This window comes from Chanodichthys erythropterus, chromosome 15 (genome assembly GCF_024489055.1).
Source record: "Chanodichthys erythropterus isolate Z2021 chromosome 15, ASM2448905v1, whole genome shotgun sequence".
Classification (NCBI taxonomy): Eukaryota; Metazoa; Chordata; class Actinopteri; order Cypriniformes; family Xenocyprididae; genus Chanodichthys; species Chanodichthys erythropterus.
In genome coordinates this window covers 1,668,929-1,696,329 of record NC_090235.1, presented here as the reverse complement: position 1 = coordinate 1,696,329, position 27,401 = coordinate 1,668,929, and the positions used below count along the sequence as shown (strand labels likewise).

The 27,401-nt window shown below is 36.8% G+C and overlaps 1 protein-coding gene across 3 annotated transcripts in view; it reads right to left on the bottom strand.

Annotated features, from left to right (window-relative positions):
* The window catches only part of igf2bp3 (insulin-like growth factor 2 mRNA binding protein 3), a 38,312-nt gene extending 11,498 nt beyond the window's left edge, over positions 1–26,814 (bottom strand). The window contains exons 1-12 of one of the 3 annotated variants that reach the window (XM_067412004.1): positions 26,219–26,238; positions 25,223–25,283; positions 14,177–14,225; positions 13,780–13,839; positions 5,835–5,886; positions 5,664–5,727; positions 4,406–4,684; positions 3,960–4,094; positions 3,027–3,149; positions 1,951–2,086; positions 1,711–1,845; positions 372–446 (exon numbers count right to left, since the gene is read on the bottom strand). In XM_067412004.1, coding sequence (XP_067268105.1) covers positions 372–446; positions 1,711–1,845; positions 1,951–2,086; positions 3,027–3,149; positions 3,960–4,094; positions 4,406–4,656 — 855 coding nt within the window. In that variant the 5' untranslated portion in view covers positions 4,657–4,684; positions 5,664–5,727; positions 5,835–5,886; ... (2 more) ...; positions 25,223–25,283; positions 26,219–26,238. Of the gene's footprint in view, positions 1–371; positions 447–1,710; positions 1,846–1,950; positions 2,087–3,026; positions 3,150–3,959; positions 4,095–4,405; positions 4,685–5,663; positions 5,728–5,834; positions 5,887–13,779; positions 13,840–14,176; positions 14,226–25,222; positions 25,284–26,218 lie in introns of all 3 variants that reach the window. The other 2 variants (XM_067412002.1, XM_067412003.1) reach the window with 2 other exon arrangements.
* Between the last annotated feature and the right edge of the window lie 587 nt (positions 26,815–27,401).

The window sequence follows — 27,401 nt, the reverse complement described above, 5'->3', positions numbered from 1 at the left end:
CAACATTCATTCCCACCCATAACTAACACGCGCGCACACACACGCGCGCGCACACACACACGCGCGCGCACACACACGCGCGCGCACACACACGCGCGCGCACGCGCACGCACACGCACGCGCACACACACACGCACACACACACGCGCGCGCACACACACACACACAGTTTAGGTCTACATCCATACACATTACATGTTAAACATCTGACCCACAGTTTTTCAGCATTTCTGTTAGCTGTGGAGGCTGAGCGACGTCCCCTGAGCAGCAACTAATCAGAGAGCAGATGTATGTCCTTCAGCCAATCCAGTAGCGAGCAGCCAAGCCATGCAGTGCATGGTGGGTAAAAAAATAAAATAAAAAAAACTTACAGAAAAGGCTGTGCTGCTGCTGCTGGAGGAGAGCGTAGAGGCCCAAAAAGGCACCTCACCCCCAAACACGCTGCACTACGGGAGAAACATACACATTAACACGCACACTCCCACACATACTGTACAGCCGTTGCAAAGTATTGGCAGAGACGTAAAAATTTAGTGTTTTGTAAAGTTTGCCGCTTCAGTATTTGCAGATTATTTTCACGTTTTCTATGGTACACTGGAAAACAATATGGATTTCATACATTTTAAAGGCTTTTATTGGCAAAAACATTATAAATATTGACTTTTTGCATAAATTCAATGAGTGTTGACCCTTCTTCATAACTTGCTCTGGCATGCTGGATATCAGCTTCTGGGCCAAATTCTGACTGATGGCGATACATTCCCACCATAATTCTCTGAATTGATCAATTTGTGGGCCTCTGATTGTCCACTTGCCTTTTGAGGATTGACCACAGGTTCTCTATGGGATTTAGATCAGCAGAGTTGCCTGGCCACAGACACAAAATCAGGATCGTTGGGAGAAGTTGCTCTTGCAGGATGTTTTCATACCATTCCTTATTCATGGCAGTGTTTTTGGGCATAATTGTGAGAGAGCCCACTCCCTTTGATGAAAAGCACATGGGTGGTCTCAGGATGCTTCACTGTTGGCACAACATAGAACTCATACTAACATTCACCTTTACTTCTCTAGACAATTGATTTGAGACGTCCAAAACAGCTGGAAGGGGGGTTCTTCAGAGAAAGTAGTGTTACACCAGTCTTCTGCTGTCCAATCCTTGTACTTCCTGCAGAATTTACTTCTGTCTTTCATGTTTTTCTTGGATAGAAGTGGCTTCTTTGCTGCCCTTCTTGACCGTTGTCCAAAAGTCTTTGCCCTGACTGTGTGTGCAGATCCACACCCACCTGCTGCCAATATTGAGCAAGCTGAAGGTGCAGACTCGTACTTGCTCACACTTTCCCACGTGCTGATGATATTAGTGAAACTATGTTAGCTGGTCATTTTGTGCCAGGGTCAAAAAAAAAGTTAAATTTGGGTTTTGTGATAAATTTTTTTGGACAATGAAGGTTTTTGCAATTATTTACAATGCATCCGATCATCTACACAATCTAGAAACAATGTGAATCAACACCTCAACAACTGAAGCAGCAAACGTTGCGAAACAATTTGTCACTGCCGAAACTTTTGGCCACAGCTGTAGGCGCCTGCTCCCCACATTGCCGTTACATATATTAACACGCTCTCAACTTGCATGTGTGTACACCAAACACACATCTCACACACAAACAAACAAACAAACAAACACACACACAATTATATCTAATTTGTTACCCCAAATGATTGATAGCCAGCTTGAGCCCCAGCCGGAGGTCCTGATACCACAGAGGGTGACATTGCTCCACTCGCTGCACCAGGAAAAATACCCAACGCGTTTAGATTGAGCCCTGGAATCAGGTTAGATTGTAGCTAGAGGAATAAAAGTGCAGAGGTTTTTTTCTCAAGTAGAAAGTCGTTGAGCTGAATGCAATATCAGATGAAGATTAAGTCTTAATGCCATCACTGCAGACTTACATGCATAGCGGCTACATCATTCTCGTAGGACTCGCGAATTTTCTTCATGATTTCTTCTTCTGCTTTTGAGCAAGCTTCTAATGTACCCTTAACGGTAATGGTGCGCTCTGGGTTATACAAGGTCAGATCCTGCAGACTGGGATTGGAGGGATATGGAAAGAAAGGAATAATTTATTTATTTATGATTTAAAACCATATCAGCAGCAATGTTCACAGCAATATGAACAATATTAAAAAAAACAAAAACAAATATCATTCAAATAATTTCAATACACTTACAATAACAACATTTTTGAAAAAAGAATAAAGAAACATGAACTCTGTTAATACAAATACATGCTGTAGAAAACTAGTGAGATATATACATACATATACACACACACAATATTTATTTTTTTAAGTACAAAAGTACAAAAAAAAAAAAAAAAAAAAAAAAAAAAAAAAAACTAGATAACCAGTAAGATAAGATACTAAGATAACCAGTGGAAGCAAAGTGAAAACATTTCAACAGCAAGTCAAGTCCTTTGGTAAAGTGGCATAGAAGGAGTCATCAGCCCTAATCACACGTGAGTGATAATAGCGAGAAAGAGGCATTTTATTTAGTAATATATAATGATGATGATAAAAAACAAAACAAAAAAGATTTTTTTTTTTTTTTTTTAAATTCCCTCGCATTTGAAGGTCAAATGACCACTTGAAGTAACTGTCCTCATTATTATGCAGCCTACATTATTTAGTAATATGCTGGATGGAAGCCAAACACTTCAACTAAACTGTGCAGCATGGATAAACCAACTGGACAAGTTAACTGCATATTCAGTGGGTCTCACGGTGTAAATCAGTGTTGCCTCGAGCAAAGTTTTAAAACAATGATCCCTGCAGAATAAATATGACATCTTGGGAAGTCTGTATGATAACGAATCAAGATTCAACCCAGTGTACATGATTTATTCATGTCATGGTGCATGCTGGGAAACATAACCCAGCACACAGTTATGAACAAGAGAAATTCTCACATATTACTGACCTCATGAAGTATAAAGAACACCCCCCCCCAAAAAAAAAAAAATACTTACGGTGAGATTGTGATCTTTGTGTCAGTATCTTGTTCGATTTTCTTCAAGTTGCGCCCCTCCTTTCCAATCAGACGGCCGACAAAATTATTATGAGCCAGAATCTTTAGAGGAATTTCTTCAGTGCTGTGTATATGGAAAAAGAGAGAAAGAATAATGTGACTAAATGTGCAACATTGAGTGTAAATGACTATGACTGGTAAGTTTGTGTAACAGTGTAGTATGACAGTAGGGCTGCCCCCTAATAGTCAAAAATGTATTAGTTAGTGGAAATTTAAAAAACAAAAACAAACAAAAAAAAAAACAACAACAAAAAAAAAAAGTTAAGCGGCGAAGTCACGCAGAGTTAACGGCAGGTCCTTGTGGTAATTACAGTGTGTCTGCATGAAATACAAACGTTCACCTATTATCCATCGACCTCAAATATGGCTTATTTGAAACTAGTAGCAACAAACAAGTAGGCCGCATGCTCTAACGTTAACCTAGATAAACATGCGCTATTACTAGGCACAGTGTGGAAGCTGAACTTTTAGCTGGTGCTTTCACTTGCTTTTTTTCCCCTGATAACAGCGGAAACAACTTAAAATACTGTCATTTTGATCATACAGATAATAAAATCATCATTTGTCTTAACTCACAATGACAAAACGTTGCGCTTTTGTAAAATACAAAAAGGATGCACTTCTCAGTCTCTGTGAACTGGAGTGTACAACAAAAATGAACCAAAATTCAGCATATAGGCTACTCCCCTCACAGACATGAGAAAAATCTCTACAGAAAGCTTGAAATGTCAACTTTTAAACTAATTATATTCACTATACTGCAGCGATGGCAAGTCAGCATTTTCAACTTCATTCTTGCAACTGTCAGGAGCAGCCCTATATGACAAAGATGGATATACAGAAACAGTATGACAGAGTGTGTGTATCATCGCACATTTTAGTGTCAATTGCCTCTTTCTGCATGATCTCCATGATGTTTCGACAGGCAGAACTACAGCCCTCTGGAGTGGAGTGAACAGTGATGGGCTTCTCCGCAGCCCCTGCATTCTCCTTACGATGGATATCAATCCTGTATGAACATACACAATGTGTAATCAACTTGTTTCAACCCACTCTGGGTTCCTTCCCTGATGCAAGGATGCATTAAATAGACCAAAGGTGATAGTTACAGATATTCATCACAATGTTACTTAATAATGTAAATTTAAAATAAATTGTTCTTTTGAACTTTCTATTCAGGTATATAGGGCAAATAGGCTCAGTGCTGATATTCTGCTTGTAGAGCCAGCTGCACACTGTTTATAGCTCCAAAATAAATATGTGGTATGTGCACTGTGTTAAACAGGACTGTTTACAAGTAGGTACACCAAGTATTCTTACTTTGAGTGAGTCTGCTTGGTTATGTTGCGGATGGTAGCACCTTCCTTGCCAATAATAGCCCCTACAAACTGGGTGGGCACTAACATGCGTAGAGGCACGTCTGACTGTAGTTTAGGTCTCGCGCCCAGATTGGGAGAGCCTTGGCGAGGTGGTCCGCGTGGGTTGAAACCTCTCCTGCCGCCCACGGCAGGGGCATCTGCTGAAGCCGTCTCATCTGGGATATAGGAAACCTTTAGTGCGTAGTTCTCCATAAGAAAGCCATTTAATTTGTCCAATGCTCTGAAAAAGTGAGTGCAGAGGGATGGGAAACTTTAACTTACACATTTACTAACATGAACATCTTTTCATTTAAGAACTCATTTTTAAACAAATTTTAAACACATCATGATATTTCAGTGAAAGGACAAAAGCCATGAAAGATGGCTGAACGCACAAAGATACTTCTATACACAAACAGCCCTCTTTGTTTCATGAGTGGGATATTATGCTTAGCCGATTAAAAAAATAAATTGGGCCTCATTTACATATACATTTCTGCATTTTGAATTTGATTTCATTCTTTCATAAACATGTTCGAAAACAATGCAATTGACAAATATTTGGTTTAACTATCCCCTTAAATGTTTGCCTCTTGCTAATTTGGAACAAAATAAAACTATAAAAATTGCTGAAAATGGGCCTGTTTTATGAACATTTCATGAATGAGACCAACATTTTTCAATTATTTAAAAGCATAGGTCAACAAAACCACCATTTATTTTTTTCAATAGCCATTTTTGGGGAATAGCCCAGGCGACTGAGAAAAAGTCCATGAAAACCATCCTGGCTTTTCTGCTTCCCTCTCAAACAGGACACATGTAAAACATAAGCGAAACTGATGGGGAGTTTAAGAGCATGAGGCTTAGACATGATGGAACGCCAGAGCCCTTTAAAGCCACCAAATCTTTCATTGACATCCACTAACGGATCGTAACAGGAACTCCCTATTGTGCGCAAACAATTGCAGAAGATTCTTTTATCCAAGTCTTTCAATTCATTTACCAGACGCTTCTTCACCAACCCCTGTGACCGCTCTGCAGTTCTACTAATCAAACAGTAGGTGGCACTGAATGAGTTATTATAATTGCTGAATAAATCCCAATAGCAGTACATGTGAAACTGACAGTCTCACATTTCACTGCGAGACGTGGGACGGAGACGCTCTGGAGGGGGTGGGGTGGTGACCGAGTCGGCCGAATCCGAGGCAGATGATACTCACTCTCTGGCTTGGTCCTTGGCGGCATATCGCACATTGACTACAGCGGTCTCCGTGTCAGTGTTGACTTAAGATGGAAAAGAAAGGAGGAAGACAGTAGGGGGAAAGAATTACCTAATCTTTTAATATATGGATTACAATTTAAGTGACAATCTGCTGAAGAGCACATCCTACCTTGTTCACAGCTCTCTACTGTGCCGTACTGCGCTAACAACCCGTCCAAAACCTGTAGGTGAAGACAATTAAACATTCAGATTAAGATTAAGACTAACTGGTGGTAGAACTTCAAAGAATGAACAAATAGTTAAAGTAATGGGGTCAAAAATATTGAGCGGTTCAAGTTAAAAGTTGACCCAAAAATCATTTACTCAGCCTTGTGCTGCTCCAAACCGGCATGACTTTTTTTCTTCTGTGTCAGAAGATATGATTGCTTCTGAACCATATAGAAAACAAAAAACAAACAAAAAAACATTAGCTTTCTTGTTGCTCAGAAGAAAGTCACACAGGTTTGGAATAGATAAAGGAGTGTAAGTGACAAACATTTATCATTAACATACAGAGTTAATGAAATTGAAGTAGCAATATTTCATAGTGATCTGAAATGTAATGATTATCAAAAAAAGAAAAAGAAAAAGGAACTTTGTTCTACGCATCATTTGCTGATTGGATTTTGAAATGTGGGTGTTGCGCTCAAAAATGGCTCAGATGAATGCGAACTTGCAGAGACAGGGTTTAAGTGGAATAAATGATTGGGAAAGTTCAGCATACATCACCAGAGAGAAACCTGTTGTTTTAACTGTAAGGCCCAGTTATGACTAATTAAACATTACCCTTTTTCTTTATTTTTTATTTATTGAATAACACCGGCACTGATAAATTGCTCACGATAAGATCTATAACATGCATTCTGGAAATACTGGTGATTTTTCCATTTCATGTCAATGAAGGGGTCTTGACCAAAAATTTGAACTCAAAAGCACACTTCGCTTATGAGATTCCACAAACTTTAAAATAATGACATCCTCTCCAAATAAAGAAAGAAAGCACTGTTTTACACCTCATTTGCCACAGTTCTTTGCTTCCACCACTCCTGCTCTGGATGAGGCGTGCAGGCGAACATTGAACATGGGTAAAAGAAAGCCTACAGGCTTTCACACACACCAGCCCCATATACGTCACCCATACTAATGCCCCAACCCCCCTAACCGCCACCGCTTCCCTTTTCCATTCCAAGCCGTCCAATTGGTTGGCGTGTGCATTACTATGGAATTCCCAGCAGCCATTGGGCATCTCTAGTCATTCGCTACATAACCAGTCAGTCATTGAGTTTTGGCCAATAAGAGGCGGCTTCCTTCAATCGGGTGAAAGAGGAAGGGGGTGTGGTTGGCTTTCAGACAACATGCAGTGAGGGGGAAGGGGGGAGGGGGGCAAAGTGGGGTCGATCTACACATTTTGGGCGTCCATACATGGAGCAGGCCTGCAGCCAGACAGGGCAGCAGGTTAAAATCCAGCCCCGGCTAAGCTCGCCTGAGCCTGGTCACACAGCAAAATGCATATCCCCAAAGCTACACCATCACAGATAACACACACACACTCCAAGATCTCAACATGTGCCCACAGTAACAAAGACAATACAAACACAAATACCTTCTAACTGAGCACAAACGGCAGGTCAAACTCAAAGAAAAACAAATGGAGAGATTAAATAACTAAATCTCGCTCAAGTAGGTACTTGACATTTTTGCAGCCTGACATCATGTGACTGGATTCATTATGAGCTCAAATAAGGAAATGTAACATGCTATAAATTAAGCATGTTTATTTGCCATGAGAATTGAAAATTCCACATGGTCAATTTTTTTTTTGGGGTTATAATTTGGTTCATGCGCAAATATAGCATATCCAACTAAACCATTGTGGTTTTAAAATAGTAACAATTTGTCTAAAAATTTAAAGAAATACTTTTATTCGGCAAGGATATATTGCTTTGATCAAGTCATAGACAGTTATATACATTTCAAAAGATTTCCATTTCAAATAAATAATTTTTTTGAACTCATTAATCACTAATGAATCTTAAGAAAAAAAAAAAAAAGCACCAAATTAGCATATTAAAATGACTTAAGAATTTCTGAATGATTTCAGTGGAACACTGTAGAGTAGACTGGAGTAATGCCTGTTGAAAATTCAGCTTTGCCATTACAGAAATTACATTTTAAATATAAAATATTAGAATAGAAAAGTTACTTAAAATTGAAATAATCTCTCACATATTTACTATTTTACCGTTTGTTTAAATAAATGCAGCCTTGGTGAGCATAAGAGAATTTTCAAAAAAAAAAAAAAAAAAAAAAAACTCTTTTGAATGGTAGTGTACACTAAAATAATGCGGACTCCTCCTATCTAGCTTTCTTTCACGAATGGACAACAGACTAAAATTAAAAAAATGAGCCTTTATGACCATGACATGACTTTTAATCTGGCAAACACAGAGCGGCTAATTCACCATGGGTTCCCTCTGGAATTTCCTATGTTTTTTTTTTAGCATAGCCTTTTTAGTTTTTTTCCCCCCCTAGAAAAAAAGGTCTGTGATAAACCACTTTAAAAGAAGTGTTGTTTGTTCTAAAACAAACGAAAAACAATCATACTTAAAAAGTGAATTTTAAAGCATTAACTACATGATTAGTTTTTACTACGTCTTGCAGCATTATAGTACATAAGTTACTACATAGGGATTTATAATGGTTTGCTTCATCAAGCACTTGGGCTTACATGTGGTAGTTGTAGCAACTTTGCAACTTAGTCATGCTTCGAAATGCATATTGCAATGTATATTTAATTTTGGTTTAAGGACAAAATGTGAAGGTGTCTACAAAAGTTACTGGAAATTCCCAAGGAAGCACATGGTTCAAATGATTCATTGTTTTCTGGGTTAATTGACTACAAACAGCTCTATTCTGTTGCTGAATAATACTAGTCTGAGTACTAAACTACAACAGAGCTCAGCGCTACAGGGCAAAACCTGAGTAGACATGATTCATCAGATGGATCATAAATACTTCAGTAATTCTGCAGCGGATAACATGCACAGCCGTATAATATACCAGAATGACGCATTATTTACAGTAGTTTCATTTTGATACTTGATATACGTTTGATATTATTTATATGATACTATGTTTGATACCATTATATATCTATATATCTATATATCTATATCTATATATCTATATATCTATATATCTATATATCTATATCTATATATCTATATCTATATATCTATATCTATATCTATATCTATATCTATATATATATATATATATATATCTATATGACTATGATACTATATACACATTTAACATTAAAGGTGATATTTACAGTGCTAACAAAAAGAGAACAAAGTATTGATATTTTCCCCCAACAAATTCAGCCCAAACTGCTTAATGTACAGAATCCGTAGAAACGTTTTGCAGATTATGTTAGCCTTGTAAATATAAACTTAAAATAAGTGAACATCATCTTCACTTTACTGATAGATTGTTAAAACATTCCATCAATTCAGAATTTAACAGATACATAGATGCTTCCAATTGGATCATTCTTAGACCTATATGTATACTGAATTGCGATTGTTAAATGTAAGAGAAAGACCAATCTATGTGCCTTCAATCTATTCAGGGAAGACACCAGATTTCATTTTTCACAAATGACAATGAGGCCACAAGGAACAGATGCACAGTCTGCTGTATTGGTGTATTGATTATCCAAACTTTAACACACACACACACACACACACACACACGTATTAGAATTAAACATTTACAGTCAATGTTTCATAACCCCTTAAAGAAACAACAGATTATTCTTATTTCATTTTTTTTTTTCTCTAACCTGAATAAGGACCATTAGCTACTTCAACATGGCAAGGTAACACAAAGCACGTGTCCATTTACATAGGACATTTTTACACTCAGCTAGAGTAAGTGCAATGAAATTAAACTAAATTCAGGGGTCATGATGGATACACTTTTACAAGTTGAACTGTTGTTTTAAATTTGACATGGTATTAAAATGCAAGATGCTACGGAGAGAAAAACAAAAACAAACTCACTTACACACCAATTAGTTACTAATTGTTCTCAGCCTACACCAGATGCAATTACATACAACAGACAAAAGTGGTTCTTAAGCTGAATAAAATGCATAACACTCGGTTCAAAATTTGTTGAAACACCTGTTGTACACAATCTACTACATGGCTTTCTGACTGACAGTTTATACTTTATCAAGTAAAAGTCTTTTTAGTATCATTTCAAAAATGTTCACCTTCATGTGATTAACGTATTTTGTTTTACTGTGAAATCTTTACTGATTTTTATAAAGTAAACTTAAATTTTATTCTGATCACGTACTGGACTAAAGCAACTCAGGTTTACATGCTTATCCACATACAACCATCCAAAATCTTGTTAAAATGTATATGTATATATAAAATATATAATGTAAATATATAAATATATAAAATATTATATATATACTTATATATATATATATATATATAAGAAATGTTTATACATTAGGCTTTTGAGGACTGTTTCTTTGTACATTTGCCCCACAATAAAAAGTACAGAGCTTTGATCATAAAACTAAGCATGTTAGCATCAAAGCTATTGACAAACAAGGTAAACAATCCATACCCATTGAAATACTACATTGAACAATTCATCTTGACAAGACCGGAAATCTAAAATGCATTCAGGCGATACATTAAACGTTTCCAAATAAAAACATTTCATAGCATCGTAAAAATTACAGTCCAACAGAATATGTTTTCCAGTCAAAGAAACGTGACAAGATAAAGGAGCATACAAATCCACGTGTGCGAGTCTTGAATGACCTAGTCAAGACGACTTGGTCAGGTCTAGATTTGAAGTTATGGAAGAAACTTTTTTATACTGGGGTTTATTTCATACAGTTTATTATTTTTATATTCATTCCATTCCATTCCGTCTGCCACTTGTTAGTGACGTATAAGCTAATTAATGGTCTGGATCCAGAAGGTGGTATTTGACAGTCAGATATTTCCAGGTCAAGCACTTCCCAGACAGCCGCGTCCCTGTTCTATGTAGTGAAAGTGAACCTAAATATCTTACTAAGACATTATTGAGAGATACAGAATGAAAACATATGCAATTTATCCACGTAGTCTGCTAATGCATAAAGATCTAATTGATTTACATTACAAGCTATCAAAATTTCATCTTTTTGGCCATAATATATTTCAGTACTGCATACTGCATAAAAATTGAATATATTTTTTCTCAGTTTTGACCTCTGAATAAAACTGAAGTGTTTTTTCCCCACCACCTTGAATATGAACTCCATATTCTACGATCACACTATATGAGCCATAAAAGCCTAATGTATCAATTACGATACTCAAACACATGCTTTTATTACCTTAATATTTCTGCCTATAGCAGTCATAAACTTACATTTCAAAATTTTATTTTTCAGACTATTATTTCATGGGTCAAGTTTTTCAGGGTTAACTTGCATTAACATAATACATCATAATGTCTAGGAACACTTCGTTCATCATGATCGATACATATCGATAACCTTTAATCGGTCTCAACACTTCGTATATTGTAGCATTGGTTTACTGTGGTGACAAACAATCCCATTAGACTTTATTTACTCATTTTACCTGTAATAAAATATGCAAAAAGACTGCTGCAAACAAGAATGTTGGCCTGAACCGCACTAAAATAAGTGATGCAAATGAAACAGTGCAGCGATTGTGCAGTGATTAACGCAGTAATTATTTTTACATTTGATTATTCAATTTTTGTATTGCTTCTGTTAAATAGATGTAAAATGATGTATACTGTATTTGTTTTACCACTTGTTATTTGCATCTTTGTTCTTTAAAAAAATAAAAAAATAAATAGTGATTAATATAGTAATTGAGAATTGGGAAAAGATGCATTGTAATGCACAGTGAATTGTTTTATAATCAAACTGTTACTCTCCAAAATCATAATGAAATCATGAGGCAAGTGAAGATTCACACCACTTATAATATTAATATCTGGGGGGAGAGGAGAAACCACACCCTAAAAGCTCCCTATTATATGACCTGTTGCTGACTAAATCTATGATGGAAAGCACTGCGAGTCGCCATTTTAAATTGTAGTTATTGTCGACTCTCTTTAAATCATTACATTTAATCCATCATCAAGGAGGTAATGACCTACTACTGTAATAATGCATTTTAAATTAAACTGGTAGTTGAGAAGCCCCCTACCCAGCCCACCGCCTTCCCCCCTCTTGGATAAATCAGTCATTGACAAAAGCTGGGGAAACAATGGCAGAGCACAATACAGTTTTGAATTCCTATGATCAGAGCACTTTTTACAGACCTCCGTAAGGCTCTATCCACACGCAGCCATGTAACCGCGCAAGAATGGAGTGAGAAAGAGGAATACCCAAAACGATCATGTCATGCAAGTTTTCAAAGGGTCAGTGAGATCTTGTCTCGAACTCAGATGAGAAGTGGGAGGGCAAAGAGCAGAGTACTGAGCTGCGCACACGATCACTTCAACAGATAGTTTGATCTGATAAGTGAAAGACAACAATGGGTTAGTAGGTGCAATAGGGATTTTTTATTTTTTTTTAACTGAACATATGCTTTTACTAGATCTGTTCTAGACTGGCACCCACACTATACTAAACAAGAAAAGCCAGATTTTAAACTATCCATCTGTGAAATAACAGTACAAATCAGGAAAATAGCAAATTTTAAATGTAAAGTATATTAGATTCAAATCGTTTTTTTTCCCCAAGAGATTTTTGCAACTCCACATCACATGACGAGGCTTTCTGAAGCTCAAACCTCATACACAAGTAATACCTCTAAAACAAACACACACAACAGGCTACTTCTCAAAAGTTTGGAACATCTGATTTAATAAATATGAAGGACAATTACTAAAACAAAAAATTTACTGGGAAGTGTCTGCACTTATTTGGTTCAAGATGTCAAATTCTAGGACATTAATCAGGAGGACTGGTGGCTTAAATACTAGTGCTGCTGAGGTGTGGTGGTGAGCCAGCAAGTCACAGTATGGCTTCAACTAGGGATGCACCGATACCAGTATCGGGCCCAATACTGCGCTCCTGTACTCGTACTCATCAAAATGCTCCGATACCATGCGGCATGTACTGTACAGTGCTTGTGACAAAGAAACACTGACTAAGTAAACCAGAGTAAACCAAGAGCAGAATGGATATCAGAGAAGGAATTATGAAGTAAATGTATCGAATTAATAGAATGTTAAACAAATGAAATATTTACACCTATATAGCTGGTGTGCGTGAGCTGATAAGCGAAACGTGGAGTGGACTGAGCACACATCGGAACAGACGTGCAAGCTTGTCGAGCGCATCCCTTTTTCACAGCCATTGCTGTAAAGTTAGTTCGGGTGAATATGCCAATAGCAAATAAAGTAAAACAAGGCATATATTACTAAAGTTAACTGACAGTAAAGAGGGAGAGACAGAGAGAGCGAGCACTTTTGTTGCATGCTCTTGATTGCTAATCGTTCATTCAGCACACATGCATCATTTGGAATAAAACTAAATCATAAGTAAAAAAACTTGAACCGTTACATGATTTATGTATAACAAGCGGTTCCCTACATTATTACAGGACAAGAAGTTTACTGTGTGCAAACATCTGCATGCCCAGAAAGCCACAAGCGCATGCCCAGAAAGCCACGTCTAGACAGTGCTTGAATACTGAATTAAATTCCTTCACATCTAGCGTGAGAACCGACATATTCTCACAATGTGTCTTTCTGAGCACCTTCATTGGTAATGTCTTAAGTAAATGTAAAGTTGAGAAATAAAACGCATTTGTAACAGTATTGGATCTGTGCATTACGTCTTAAAGGGACAGCAGCATAATAAACATGCTGTTGTGTTCAAAGGACAAAGACACCACTTAGTACTCTTGACATCTGTATTTAATTTATACAGTGAAGACTATGCAGTGTTATTTTATATTCGATTATTTTATTCAAATTATGTAAGTAAAAACAACTGTTAGACCTACCTGAAAACCACTGTTTATTTAATTTGTATCTTTGTTCTATTGTGCCCTGCTGAAGCAGCTCTAAATATTAAATGAAAGATCAAATATGAAAAGCAATAGAATGAACAGTGAATGTAACAGAAGATTGTACAATACATTTTAACAGGCATAATTAAGCATAAAAATAACTGAAGGAAATAAATATTTGCTTAAAATTAAACCAATGAATACGATTCATACTCTTTTGGTTTCTCTACCTAATATTAAAAAATTGCTAGGAATATACAGGCAATGATAATACCAAAAATGAAAGTATTGGCCTAGTTCTGGAAAATCTGGTATCGGTGCATCCCTAACTTCAACATCACACCTCATACAAACCCCTTCACCTCAAAGAAGAAAAAGAAGCGGCACTTACTTCCCACTGCATGTGAGGTGGGATATTCCTGATCTGCAGCTTGCAGCTCCTGCAAAAAAGATAGAAAAAAAAAAGGAAAAAAAAAAAAAAGAAAAAGAGTTGTCATTGTAAAAATCAGACAAGTCATATATGGATTGAAACGGTCCAGATTCTTATAAAGAAACAGTGGACAAGTCTGACTGAGATTCCACAGAAAGAAGTTTTGAGTAACATCTTTATTCATATGATCTTCTAATGCAAATATAACTAAAAATAAAAATTTAAACTTGCACCACAATTACTCCATTGATTTGACTGACTTGTAACCAGATGTCATTCCACTTCCCACTTTGGTTTCTCCAAAATGAAATTACTGAAAATTAAAGCTTAGATTGTGTCTAATCAAACAAACAGTCTCTCTAATATTGCAAACAGCAAATAGATAATGGTTTTGATCTTAGAAACATTAGGTTTAAGCTACATAATATCTCCCATAGACCTTGATTTAGTAATTCTAAAGACCTCAGTTCCAATATGTAGACCTGCAAACACCAATGTTTTGCAAATACATGCATTAGCCATTTCTTCATAACTCAAAGAAATTATCTGACCATATGGTACATGTGTTTGCAGATTAGGGAACCAATTAGGGGCAATATGTATTAGCAAACATAAGTAATTCATCGGACAAGGAGGAAGCAAGCTAGCGATTTGGTGAGCCATGTTTCCATCCACCTATTTTTATGTGCATTTTGGGATATCGCATAAACTGCTGGACGGAAGCGTCAAGATGCGCATACATTCTAAAAATGTGCATTAAAAAACAAAAAAAAAAAACACCCTGTGCTCGTTGGAGTTGGATAAAAAGTTTAAGTTAATAAGAAAACATGCACATAAACTATGATGGAAACATTTACAGAATAAATTCATTTATTCGCATAAAAAAAAAAAATACAAATTTGACTTTACATGGACCGATCTCACCGTACAGCACCTGAAATGCTGTTTTAGTTGTTCTGAAATGCCCGAGAAAAGTCTGTCGTCAAAGTGGACCGGTATAATTACCATCCAGGGGCCTGTTTCAACCAACTCTGAGTTGACTTTCCCTGAGAAGGGAAACTGAGTTTTCGGTTTCAGAACAGCTGAATTGAGTTAGTTAAATCAACTGAGTAAGGGCTGGACGATTATGACCTAAAATCAAAACCTCGATTAATTGAACATTTTTCCTCGATTGCGATTAATGAACGATTTTTTTTTTTTTTTTTTGCCCTCATCATAGTTCACTTAAAATGTTTGTACTGTAAATATGCTTGACTATTAAAAAGGTGGGATATTTTTCCTTTTGAAAGAGTGCTCTGACATGACATAGCTCACCTTCAACAGTTATTTGGTTTGTAACATTTCTTACAGATTTATAATAATGAGAGCGATTGCGTGTGTGAATTAGTCATACCGTCTCTATTAATTTCGAAGCTGTGGGTTGTAAATAGTTACTTCAAAAGTAGAAAAATATGCTATACGTAGTTGAGTTTCTAAGCTACTTTAGTCATAAATCACTGGACAGCGCTGACAACTAGTTTCTGCTCCTCAGTGCGCGCGATCTTCACGTTTTGCCCAGCTACTGTTTGTATGAGTGTTCGTGCCACAACGCAGCAGCGCGAGCACGGTAGCTCGATATAATAATACACATCCGATCATCTAATCGCTTGAAGGTCTAAAACCGTAACACATACGATACAACTGACAAAGTTTAGTGAAGTTGCGAGGGCAGGGCTCACCGCTCACGCGCATCTCTGTGTTGACTGGACTGGGCGAAGTCACGTGGCAACGCGCGCTAGTATGTTTTAAAGTGGGAAGTATTAACAGGATTTAAAAACCGAAATAACCGACATGGGAAAATTACGTCGGTTAGAGTTTCTGAATTTCGGTTTGGATTACCTTTTGATTAATCGTCCAGCCCTACTCTGAGTAGGTTTGGGTTAGTTCACCCAAAAATAAAAATTCTGTCATTTATTACTCAACCTCATGCCGTTCCACACCCGTAAGACCTTCGTTAATCTTTGGAACACAAATTAAGATATTTTTGTTTAAATCTGATGGCTCAGTGAGGCCTTCATAGGGAGCAATGACATTTCTTCTCTCAAGATCCATTAATGCACTAAAAACACATCTAAATCAGTTCATGTGAGTACAGTGGTTCAATATTATTATAAAGCAACGAGAATATTTTTTGTGTGCCCAAAAAAAAAAAAAAAAACCAACTACTTATTGATGGCCGATTTTAAAAAAACTGCTTCAGGAAGCTTCGGAGCACAATGAATCAGCGTGCCGAATCAGCTGTTCGGAGCGCCAAAGTCACGTGATTTCAGCAGTTTGGCGGTTTGACACTGATTCATTATGCTCCAAAGCTTCCTGAAGCAGTGTTTTGAAATCGGCCATCACTAAACAAGTTGTTATTTTGTTTTTTTTGGCACACCAAAAATATTCTTGTCACTTTATAATATTAATATTGAACCACTGTATTCACATGAACCGATTTAAATAGGTTTTTAGTACATTAATGGATCTTGAGAGGAAATGTCATTGCTGGCTATGCAGGCCTCACTGAGCCATCGGATTTCAACAAAAATATCTTAATTTGTGTTCTGAAGATTAATGAAGGTCTTACAGGTGTGGAACAGCATGAGAGGGAGTAATAAATGACAGAATTTTCATTTTTGGGTGAACTAACCCTTTAAGCACGTGCACCACGACTATGAAAAAAGCCATGATCAATGGAGCTCCGATATTCCGATTCCCCATGGCACAGCACCCGACAAAAAGATGCCTGCAAACTTGCAAGTTTAATTCTTATCACTGTTATAATATCAGAGGTGAAAACCGGCAGAACAGTAAGTTATTGAACTAATATTAATTTCATTAATAATAATTTAAGTGCATTTTTCTTATTTTGGAAATTATCTGCCAATGGGGTAAGAAAAATAAGGCAGCGGCTATTACACCAAGTGGAAATGGCATTTTCTTAGCGATAGATGATATTTAGTGCAAATAGCTGTAGATGCTATTTACACTTAGTGAAAAGTGATATGTAAAAAGTATTAGTTATTTGCAAAAAGTATAGTGATTAGATGCCATTTACACTTTATATTGCCACATACGTATTTGCATCTCAGTATTGTACATTATCAGGATGCAATAGTGTGTAAATTAAATTAAAATTATAAATACTTTTATCATTATTAAACACTCGTTATGCATTTTACTTCCACTTTTAGAATGTTTTCTTCATTTTTATTGAAAAATTCCTTTCTGATGTGAGATGTGATGGGAAAAGGGAAAAGAGTGAGCTCAGCAAAAGACTCAAGACCGTGTCAATCACAACACAAGTTCTACGTGTCTTACGTGCTACTGCCTACAACACTGATGCTAGCGAATCACGCATGTCTTTTTTTTTTAACCTTGTGTGACATTGGTGAGCAGGGCTAGTGTAAATTTGCACTTGGTGCAAATAGACACTCCAAATAATATTTTCTGTTTAAATAAATAAAATCTTAATGTATTTTTTTTTAACCACACTGGCAAATAATTTTACTTAAGTAAAATGCACTTAATTTAGATTTCCCCCCAGGAAACAAGATTAAATATCTTCTATAGAAAACACATCTTGATTTTAGAATTAAGATATTTCTATTTGAAGACAAAGACAAAAATACTCAGTAAGAAAAGCACTTTTGCAGCGTGAATGAATGAAACATTTAAACATCACTTACGCTTTAAAAAGGGGGAGGAGACCGACAGAAACTCTGGGTTTACCGAAGAAAATATGGGCAGGAGCAGGTTAGGTTCACAGAGTAAGTCACTGACTGTCAAGTATAAGTTACCTCCCTTTCAGAAACGGCTTTGACTTTGGGTTTTCCGTTTCAGAATGGTAGGTATATTAAACCCGATAAAGCAGAGTTTCCCCTCATTTTTTGGGTTAAAATACTCAATTTTCACTTAACCTGCTTTCTGTAATGGGCCTCAGAACTGTCTTACACAACTGTGTACCAAACAGCAGGCATCTGCCTCCGAAATACATTTATTGCATTTCATCTGCGCGCTCTGAGATACAAGTAATTTATTATATATATGAAAATTATTATAGACAGTGGCTTCTATGTTTCTTAGTGATATTTAGCACCAGTTTATGAGGAAGTGACAATTTTCTTCTCTCCAACTCACTCGATGGAAACAGTGCTTTTTCACAAAACGTTTTTTGTTGATATTCCTATTTTGCGCAAGTTAAATTCGCAGCTTTGGATGAAAACTGATACCAGGATTGCAAAAAGTTATACTGGAGTTCATCAACTGGAACAAACACAACCTTGGATTGTTGTTTAAAAACAAAGGTACCTAAACCTAAACCTAAACCAATCTCCTACTACCACCCATGAGTCTGACTGAAAGTGGGGTTTATAAAAATCAAGATAACAGATACAGAAAAGGTTGCACATCATTCTTATGAAACTAGATGTGAAGGAGATAATCAGGTACAGTGCAGAAAGTGGTGAAAGTCCAACGACTTAATAGTGTAACATAAACCAACATATCAGTTGGTTTTCAAGCACATTACAGCCACAGAAAGGGGTAAATTTACCCCCTTTAAATAGGTAGAAAAGGCACGGGCCATTTCATAGGCTTTTTGACAGCAGTTTCCTTAAACTCATTTAATGCCGTCCACTTCACCTTGGAATCTCAGAGTGTCTTATCCATCTTCATCTCAAAAGCCCTCAGCTTTACTCAAAGCAGCATGAAAATTTTCAAACAAAAAAGGTAAAATCTACAAACTCTTAATGTTCCCCCCCCTCCCTTTTATATGGAATCTTCTGACCACCCTGTTGACTCATGAATCTCAATTTAAACATCCTGGTCAAGAGAGCAGCAATACTGGTTATTTAACAAATGTACGTGACCAGAGCCAGATGTGCGTTTATTAACCTTCAGTTGTAGATTTGAGATTGATTTTGCATAACTAGCAGACAGATAAAACCTGACTCTACAAGATGTCATTATGTCTGAGATGTCTGGCATATTGCCACATGCCTCGATTCCGCAAACGCTGACAATGTAGATAATTTGATAAATGTAGGGTCAACTTAAAGGTGGTTTTATATAATGGAAAAGCTTGATTTAGACATTATCATATCATAGGTGATGTTTTTAACATAAGAAATTCATAATACCACACTGTATACAAAAACTGGTCAGAGATAACCAAATCCATTTATGAATCAATTATACTTTGTCAATAACGCAAAGAATTTGTCAGTTCGCTTTTGAGGAAGACAAAGGGATTTACCTGTAGCTGTCAACAACCATGACCAGGTATTTAATGTTTACATTACTACGAGTACAAGTAACAAGACCACTTGGGTACAATCCCAATATAAACTGCACAAACGAATCATTCCATTGGGGGTGGGGGGGGGGGGGGGGGTTGGGTTTGGAGGTGATGATATTGATGGCCTACACTTTTTTTTTCAGATTAATTTAGAAATGACAACATGCATGAGCCAGTAAATATGCAATTCAGCACTGTAAAATTAATTTTAAAGGGGATATCAATTTTATAGACCAGTAATTTTATTTTAACATAATGTGTATGTTTTGGTGCTGCGATTGTGAAAGATCTATAACTGCCCACTTGACTTTACACGGCTCCAAAGTTCACGCTCTGTATACTTGCGTATTTACACTAACATTAACAAGAACAGAATGTACAGGGCATGGGAACAAACAAGCCTCTACCTGAACAGGTAGACAAATACACTCTCTCTCACACACACACACACACACACACACACACACACACACACACACACACATACATATATGGTTTACAGGGACTCTCCATAGACATAATGGTTTTTAATACTGTACAAACTGTATATTCTATCCCCCTATCTCTAAACCAACCCATAACAGGAAACGGTCTACATTTTTTAAATTTAAAAAAAAAAAAAAAAAAAAAAAAAAAAAAACACCATTTAGTATGTTTTTTTTTTTTTAAGCCATTTGGTTTATGAGGACACAGGAAGTGTCCTCGTAAACCATGTTTACGTTGTAATACCCAGGCCATTATACATAGGGGTCCTCATAAATCATATATACAAGCGCGCACACACACACTAAGGGCTAAATTGTAAGTAATAATAGGGGACTCACAACACTCTGGTGTTCAAGAAACTGACCCACCATAACAGAGTAATCAATGTAGATGCACATACATGCTTAAAGCAATCAGTGCGCATCAACAGTTTTGAGTGCTTTAAAACAGCAATGGTTGATCTAGATTATTTATTTAATGTATTACGTTACTGGTTATTGAAATGACAGCTTTCACCTCCCTAATAGACAGTAAACCACCAAAAACCGACATCTTGTGTGCAAGTTGTTTTTACTAATGACAGTGAGGAAAAAGAGGATTTTGCTTTAACAGCAATATCTTTGCCGCAAAAAAAAAAATAAGAATTTTGATCAATATTCAAGCTGAAATTTCAAACTAAAAATTCACGTTTTTTCACTTTAAAAAACATGTTTGTTATGTGGATTGTACAGCAACAAGTTTAAGTAGCAAAGCAACACTACACTGCCATCCAAATAATTTGCTTTCTAATTCAGGACTTTGTAGCAACCATTTTCTAAAAAACTAAAAAAGTCAAACAAAATTGCCTCTGCAAAATGGAACAAGCATGTGTATGTACATGTGTTTGGAGATAATCAAAGACTTCTTGGTTCCATGTACACTGCCACCATTAACTATGACAACCAATTTTGACCTATTAATTTGTTGTTTTGCCCTGAAATTGACAAGTTCAAATATGCACTGACACAAAAGCATGTAAAAACAAAAACAAACAAACACTAGACCGTTTATCCTAGCTTTATAATGCTATATAGGGTAAGGCCTGGGAGATGAAGTTGTGCATGCTATAAGGGACATGAAGAGTGTAGATGTCAAGAGGAGAACAATCACTGGGAGTCATCTCAGGAATTATCAAAATGCATCACAACTTGCATTCAACATCTCTTTGTGATTCCTGGATATGTTTTCCTCAGTGTGTCTGTGGTGTTAAAAAAAAAAAAAAAAAAAAAAATATATATCTCCAAGGCACCGCAATCCAAATTTGATTTTGTAAACTATAACCAGTGAGGCAAAAATACCACAGGTTGTTCAACACTTATGCTAATGTCTAACAGGGAACCGCTCCCATAGAGAAAACATGGGAAAACAGTTTATTTAATAAAAAAACAAAACAAATAATTTCAAGCTTCAAGTTAAGGGTTGAGTGTGAGACTACAGAATATGAGAAGCCGTCCATGCTTCACTAAAAATCCACCGTGGCAGTAAGCTCTGACAGAATTACATAACCTAAAACGGCAATACACATGTTCAACATTTAATCTAAAAAAAATAAAATAAAATAAAAAATAAAATATATGATAATAATAATATTATATACAATAATATCAAAAATCTACTAAAAAGGAACAGAGATAAAAGAAAACATTAGCACCCAGCTAAATGAACAGAGACATATGTGAGACCAGAGAAGAGGAGGGGAAAAAGCCAAGGCCAAGCGTATAGGTGCATGTGCTGGGGCGAGTGAAAAAAAAAAAAAAAAAAAAAAAAAATCTTAAATGTTTCAAGAACAACCTAATGCCATTTGATAAACCTTTTTATTCTTTTAAAGTCAACTTAAGTACAGCCGTACGACATTCCAGGTTTGACATACGAATTAAAAACTTCCCTTTTCTTTTGAGGAATTTGGTGGGATTGGTGTGCTTTTCCAGTCCAGGTCTGCATTCCGGTGGGAATGCAATATGGAATGTTCTCCTACAGCAGATTAAGCTATAGGAGCAAGAGGGGAGTGTGTGTATGCGTGTGTGTGTGGTTAGGACGGGGGTGGGGTGTTAGTGCCCCATTTCAGGGTAACAGAAACTCTCTGCCCCAGGGGGTGGGGTCTGGTTACCATGGCAACAAGTTAGCCTACAGACAAGAAAGGAAAAAGGGGTGGGGGTTAGGTTGTGACGTAAAGGAAGTAGAGGGCATCTTCATTTACTTCAAAATCCAACGGACATGCAACATAACTGTCTCCGTGTGTACACGTGTATGAACATACATAGCACAATGGTGGGATTGGGGTAGGGATTGGGTATCCCATCACAAAAACTTTTGAAGAAACCAGGAAACATAGCTGCATATTCACAAGCCCGTGACTCCATCACAAGAACCCACAACTCTGAATCAGGACACTTCAATATTTTAGGTTTTATACTTACTAGTACATAAGAGTAAAAAGACAAAAAAGCAAAGACCATTTCAACCATAGTTGATGATAATGCACAAGTTAAAAAACAAACCACCACCTACGAGTAGAAAATAACTAGAAAATTACCGCCAAATGTATTACCACAAAATAATAAAAAGCAGCAGCTAAACATTACGACTTGAAACACCAAATATCATTCTAAAACTTTAGTAGGGTAAGATTAACCATACACAAAAATTAATAAGAACTTTTTATGCTGAATGTGACACTTTACACTATATTATGCAGAATATCTAGATATTTTCTTCCAACTTGCAATCGTTATAGAAATTATGAGTTACAAAATAAAAACAAACATTTAATTAAGTAAAGCGAATTTATCAGCAATGCAAAGCAAATAATTATATATATATATATATATATATATATATATATATATATATATATATATATATATATATATATATATATATATATAATATATATATATATATATATATATATATATATATATATATATATATATATATATATATATATATATATATATATATATATATATATATATATATATATATATATATATTTTTTTTTTTTTTTTATATATATTTTATAATTTTTTTTTTACATATATGAATGACCACACAAAAGGTTCAAGCTTTTTTCCCCACACACAACAGAGTATCTGTTCTAGCTTAAGACCCTTTTCCCCACTCTCTTTTCCAGTTGGGGCCCCACTTCAAGCCACACACGTGTACATGCACACACACATACAGCACAAGCTCCGAGTGAAAACGGCTATGCTAGTAATCAAGAGGAAGCTAGCAAAATGAAAGATGCCGTATGAAACTAAACTTCTAAAGGCCAATGGGCTGTCCATGCAGACTCCGCTCAGTGTACACACAAGCCTGGTTAAAGAATGGTGTCACAATCATCATGTTTTTATGAAACATCTCAACTGTTACAAATTACAATTCTGCATTGACAGGAAACATATATATATATATATATATATACACATATACATATATATACATATATATACATATATATACATATATATACATATATATATATATATATATATATATATTAATCCAGCTTAAATGTTACAGTGAATATTTACACATAATAATTATTGAGTCCTGTCTACATACAGCTTTGTACACACGTTGCAACCCTGACCACACTAAAGCTCCCAGAAAACGGCTCCATAGCATGCACACCACCCCTTGGATACACTCACACACACACAGTTATTGATGTGAGAGCTAAGGGGCCAAACTTTGCCCAACTCTTATGGTTTTGTGTGTGTGTCTGTGTGTAAAAAGGAGGGCAGGGTCTAAGCCGAGACTCATATGATAGAATGCAAGATCACTCCCATCATGCATTTCACTATACTTAGCTCTCATTGGTTCTCAGTTCAAACCAACTTTACATACAGAGCCTCTGACCTGTTCCTATGAAGTATAGCACATGTGCAGCACCCACACAATGTGCATTATACACTTAAATAATACCGTTTCTATAATTTACACACTGAACTCAACATATTAAAGCTAGTTTGATACATTGTTAGTGGATAAAAATTAAATAGCTGACACACGGCTTACATACAACCTTAAAACAGTTTAACGTCAGCTGCCCCACCTTAAAACTGAAAAGAAATCTAAACGTGTTTAACCATTACGGAGGGGAAAAAAATAAAATAAATAAAAATCAGGCCTATTGCTATCTAAAATCACAAACACTACGTAGCATTTGTTTGAATTAAACGGCCTAAACGCTTAAATGTAACGTCTTTAATGAAACAAAACAAGGCTATATGTATCGCGTACAATCTAGATGGAAACTGCGTTATTTTTTGCCTGAAAAATCATCATATTAAAAATATTACTCTCTAGTTATTATTAAAAACAAAACAAAGAATTAATAAACGGCTCATATGTATGTAAGGCCGTCGTAAATTCAAAATATATTCATTATAGCCCCTCTTAAGTCGTTACGTCAACTTAATTATTACAATAAAACGCAAACCCACTCGTACACAGTTGGTAAACAGTGCTTTGTGGGTTACACCAGGTCTAGTAGTTATAGTTCCTGTGAAACCACAAACCAGTTTTCGTGACAAGACCTCGACCCTTGCAGTCCACGCGCGCTGAGGAGTCCATCTCGTGCCTGAGCAGCGCGCGCGAGGAGGGGAAAGAGGGGGCGGAAGCACTGAGCGGCATGACTGAATAGTAGTTTCTTCTTAAATGGACGCCACAGCAAGCATGGCTCCATTAATGCACATTCATGTGCAACGTGCGGTCCCATTTTTACAACGTTTGCGTTCTCACTTTACACACTTCTGCTACGTTTCTTGCTACGTTTTGTCAAGGCCTTAAAGGCCTAGTAATATGTGAACTCAGCACATCAAGGGCCTCAGATGTATTACAAAAACCCACATTCCACACGCTGGCATGGAGGCTTAATCAGTAGCTTACACACCTTATTTTGTTACTAAACACGCCTGCAGATTTACATTTTATGCAGATGCATGGACACACCGTTACCACCTTAATCTTGCATTTCGCTTGCAAATAACAGTCTGATGGATCATGTGAACGAAAACAAATAAAATTAGTCATTTGAAAGAATAAAAACAACAAGAAGCCCGATTTAAGAGATATAAATTTAGAGGTATTAATTCAAAACAAAAACGTAGACTCATCAATTTTTAGATGAAATTGCGAAATTTACAAATGAAGCTTACCTTTGTCGTTTAGGGACAGAGTGCTCCACTTCTAAGACTTTTCCGTGGAGTTCTACTTTCCCTGAAAAATATTAATTGTATTTTAATAAATCACATTCTTATTCCAAACAAAATGTCTATTGAGTGTCAAATGTTTACAATGTACGGAAGTGCAAAAAAATTAAAATCCTAATCGTGTTAGGTGTACAGAAACTACACTGACATGTACTAGGCTAAATCTTAACTACATATTAAAGCAAAATCAGTTTAATAATAAAAAAAGGCTACATACAAAATTCCCAGAGGTTAAACATGGAAGGCAAATTTGCCCCCACGCTTGCGCTAAGGCCTCAGCCACGAGCAGCGAGACATTGGCTTGTTTAAAAAGATTGACGAAAATGCCACTGACTTATACGGTCTCTTTATGGGAAATATTGCAGCCTTTACACAATTTACACTCATCCCAAACATTATTAACCCATATTCTGGAGACAAGGGAGTAGTCGAAAGGCCTACAAGCCACCAGTGCAACCCAACCACCTGGTGTTCTAGAGCTAGTAATTAGAGCGATAAAAGTGATACAATTTTACAATGGCAAAGTTCGCAAAACGACCAATTGTGTGTAACACTCCAGTTGACTTCCAGAAAGAGCTCCACGAGCTGCGTTTAAAAGCCACACCAAACATGAAGACCATTTTAATTCAAATAAATAGTATGGGCAACCAGTCGCCACTTGGACAAGGGAGTTGTTAAACACAGCATTTCACATTAGACAAACAACGCTGCAACTTTGATGGACACTTGCCGTTCAGTTATTTTGGTACTAAAGCGAGACTTTGCGTTCTCGGCGAGTAAAGCCTGTGGTTTAAAAAACTGAAAGTAAATATTCAACACTTGCTCAATCCGTGTACACATCCCTGCTTTGCATAGGCATTTAATTGTTAAACGCGACCGTTGCGTGTGCATTGTAATTCATTTGGAGGGTGGACGAAAATCACATACGCAAAAAAGTCTCACCTGAAAGAGTGTCAATGGCCCTCATCGCTACCTTTTCGTCGGGGCAATCCACAAACGCGTAGCCACTTTTTACGAGAAAGGGTGCACTGAAAGGTATCTTCCACTGCTCAAAGATACTTTCCAAGTCCAGCGCGCTCGCCTGCTCGCTCACGTTCCCGATGTAAAGCTTATTCATTTTGTTGTATACAAAAAAGAGCGACCGTGTTGCAGAGGGACAGCCCTTTATCGCGTCGCTCGGATGGGCAGTGTTTGGAGAGAGAACCGCACTGTCGCTCAGCGGAGGGTCTGGGAGTGTTCTCCCAATCACTCCAAGCTACTGAGATATTTGATGGACGAGATCGCCGCCGTGGTTGCGCGCACTCGCGTTTCCTCTTGATTTAAACGAGCTGAATTATTTATTCCGTCACCTCTGCGAGGCAAGGGCTAGGAGGAAAATAGAGAAAGTTTCTTTATTCTTTGGCGATGCGACTAAATTGTCAGACACGTTTGTGTAGGCACCGCCTCTTAATAACATCAAGAGAACGGAAAACAAAAAACCCTAAGTTCTTCTGCCTTTTTCAATGAGCCACGTGTTCAAACTACAAATCAGTCCTGCACGTGAGGTGTCCCGGTTGCTCAATTAAGTGTCGGATTGGGGGAAAATGTCACAGGGATGACTGGGGTGGGGACAGATAGAGAGAGAGAGAGAGAGAGAGAGAGAGAGAGAGAGAGAGAGAGAGAGAGAGAGAGAGAGAGAGAGAGGGAGGGATGGGGTAAAACCTCTCTACGTACATTCGCAGGGATCCCGTGCAAAGCTAGCTGTACTCGTTGTTCCGTTCAATGATATTCCGTTCGGTGGACTTTTCTCTACTAATGCAGTTCTGCGCTCTTATTGGTTGTTGGTGAAGTTGTAAAGAGGCGTTGCACGTACTCTCGCTCTCAGCGCTTAAAGCCAGCGTTATCTGCGCATATGGTGGGCTGCCATATAGGGGACGAGGGGGAGGGTCTGTCATTCATACAGAATCTACAACACTAGACTTTATTTTACTCGATTTTCTATGGCATGTATTCAATAGATGTATGGTAAACCTCTATACAACTGAAAAAAAAAAATACAGTCAATCAAGCCACAATGTTTAAATTATGCCTATTTTCTTCCATTTCATAAAGAAAAGTCTTACAGGCGTAACTATGTATTATTAAC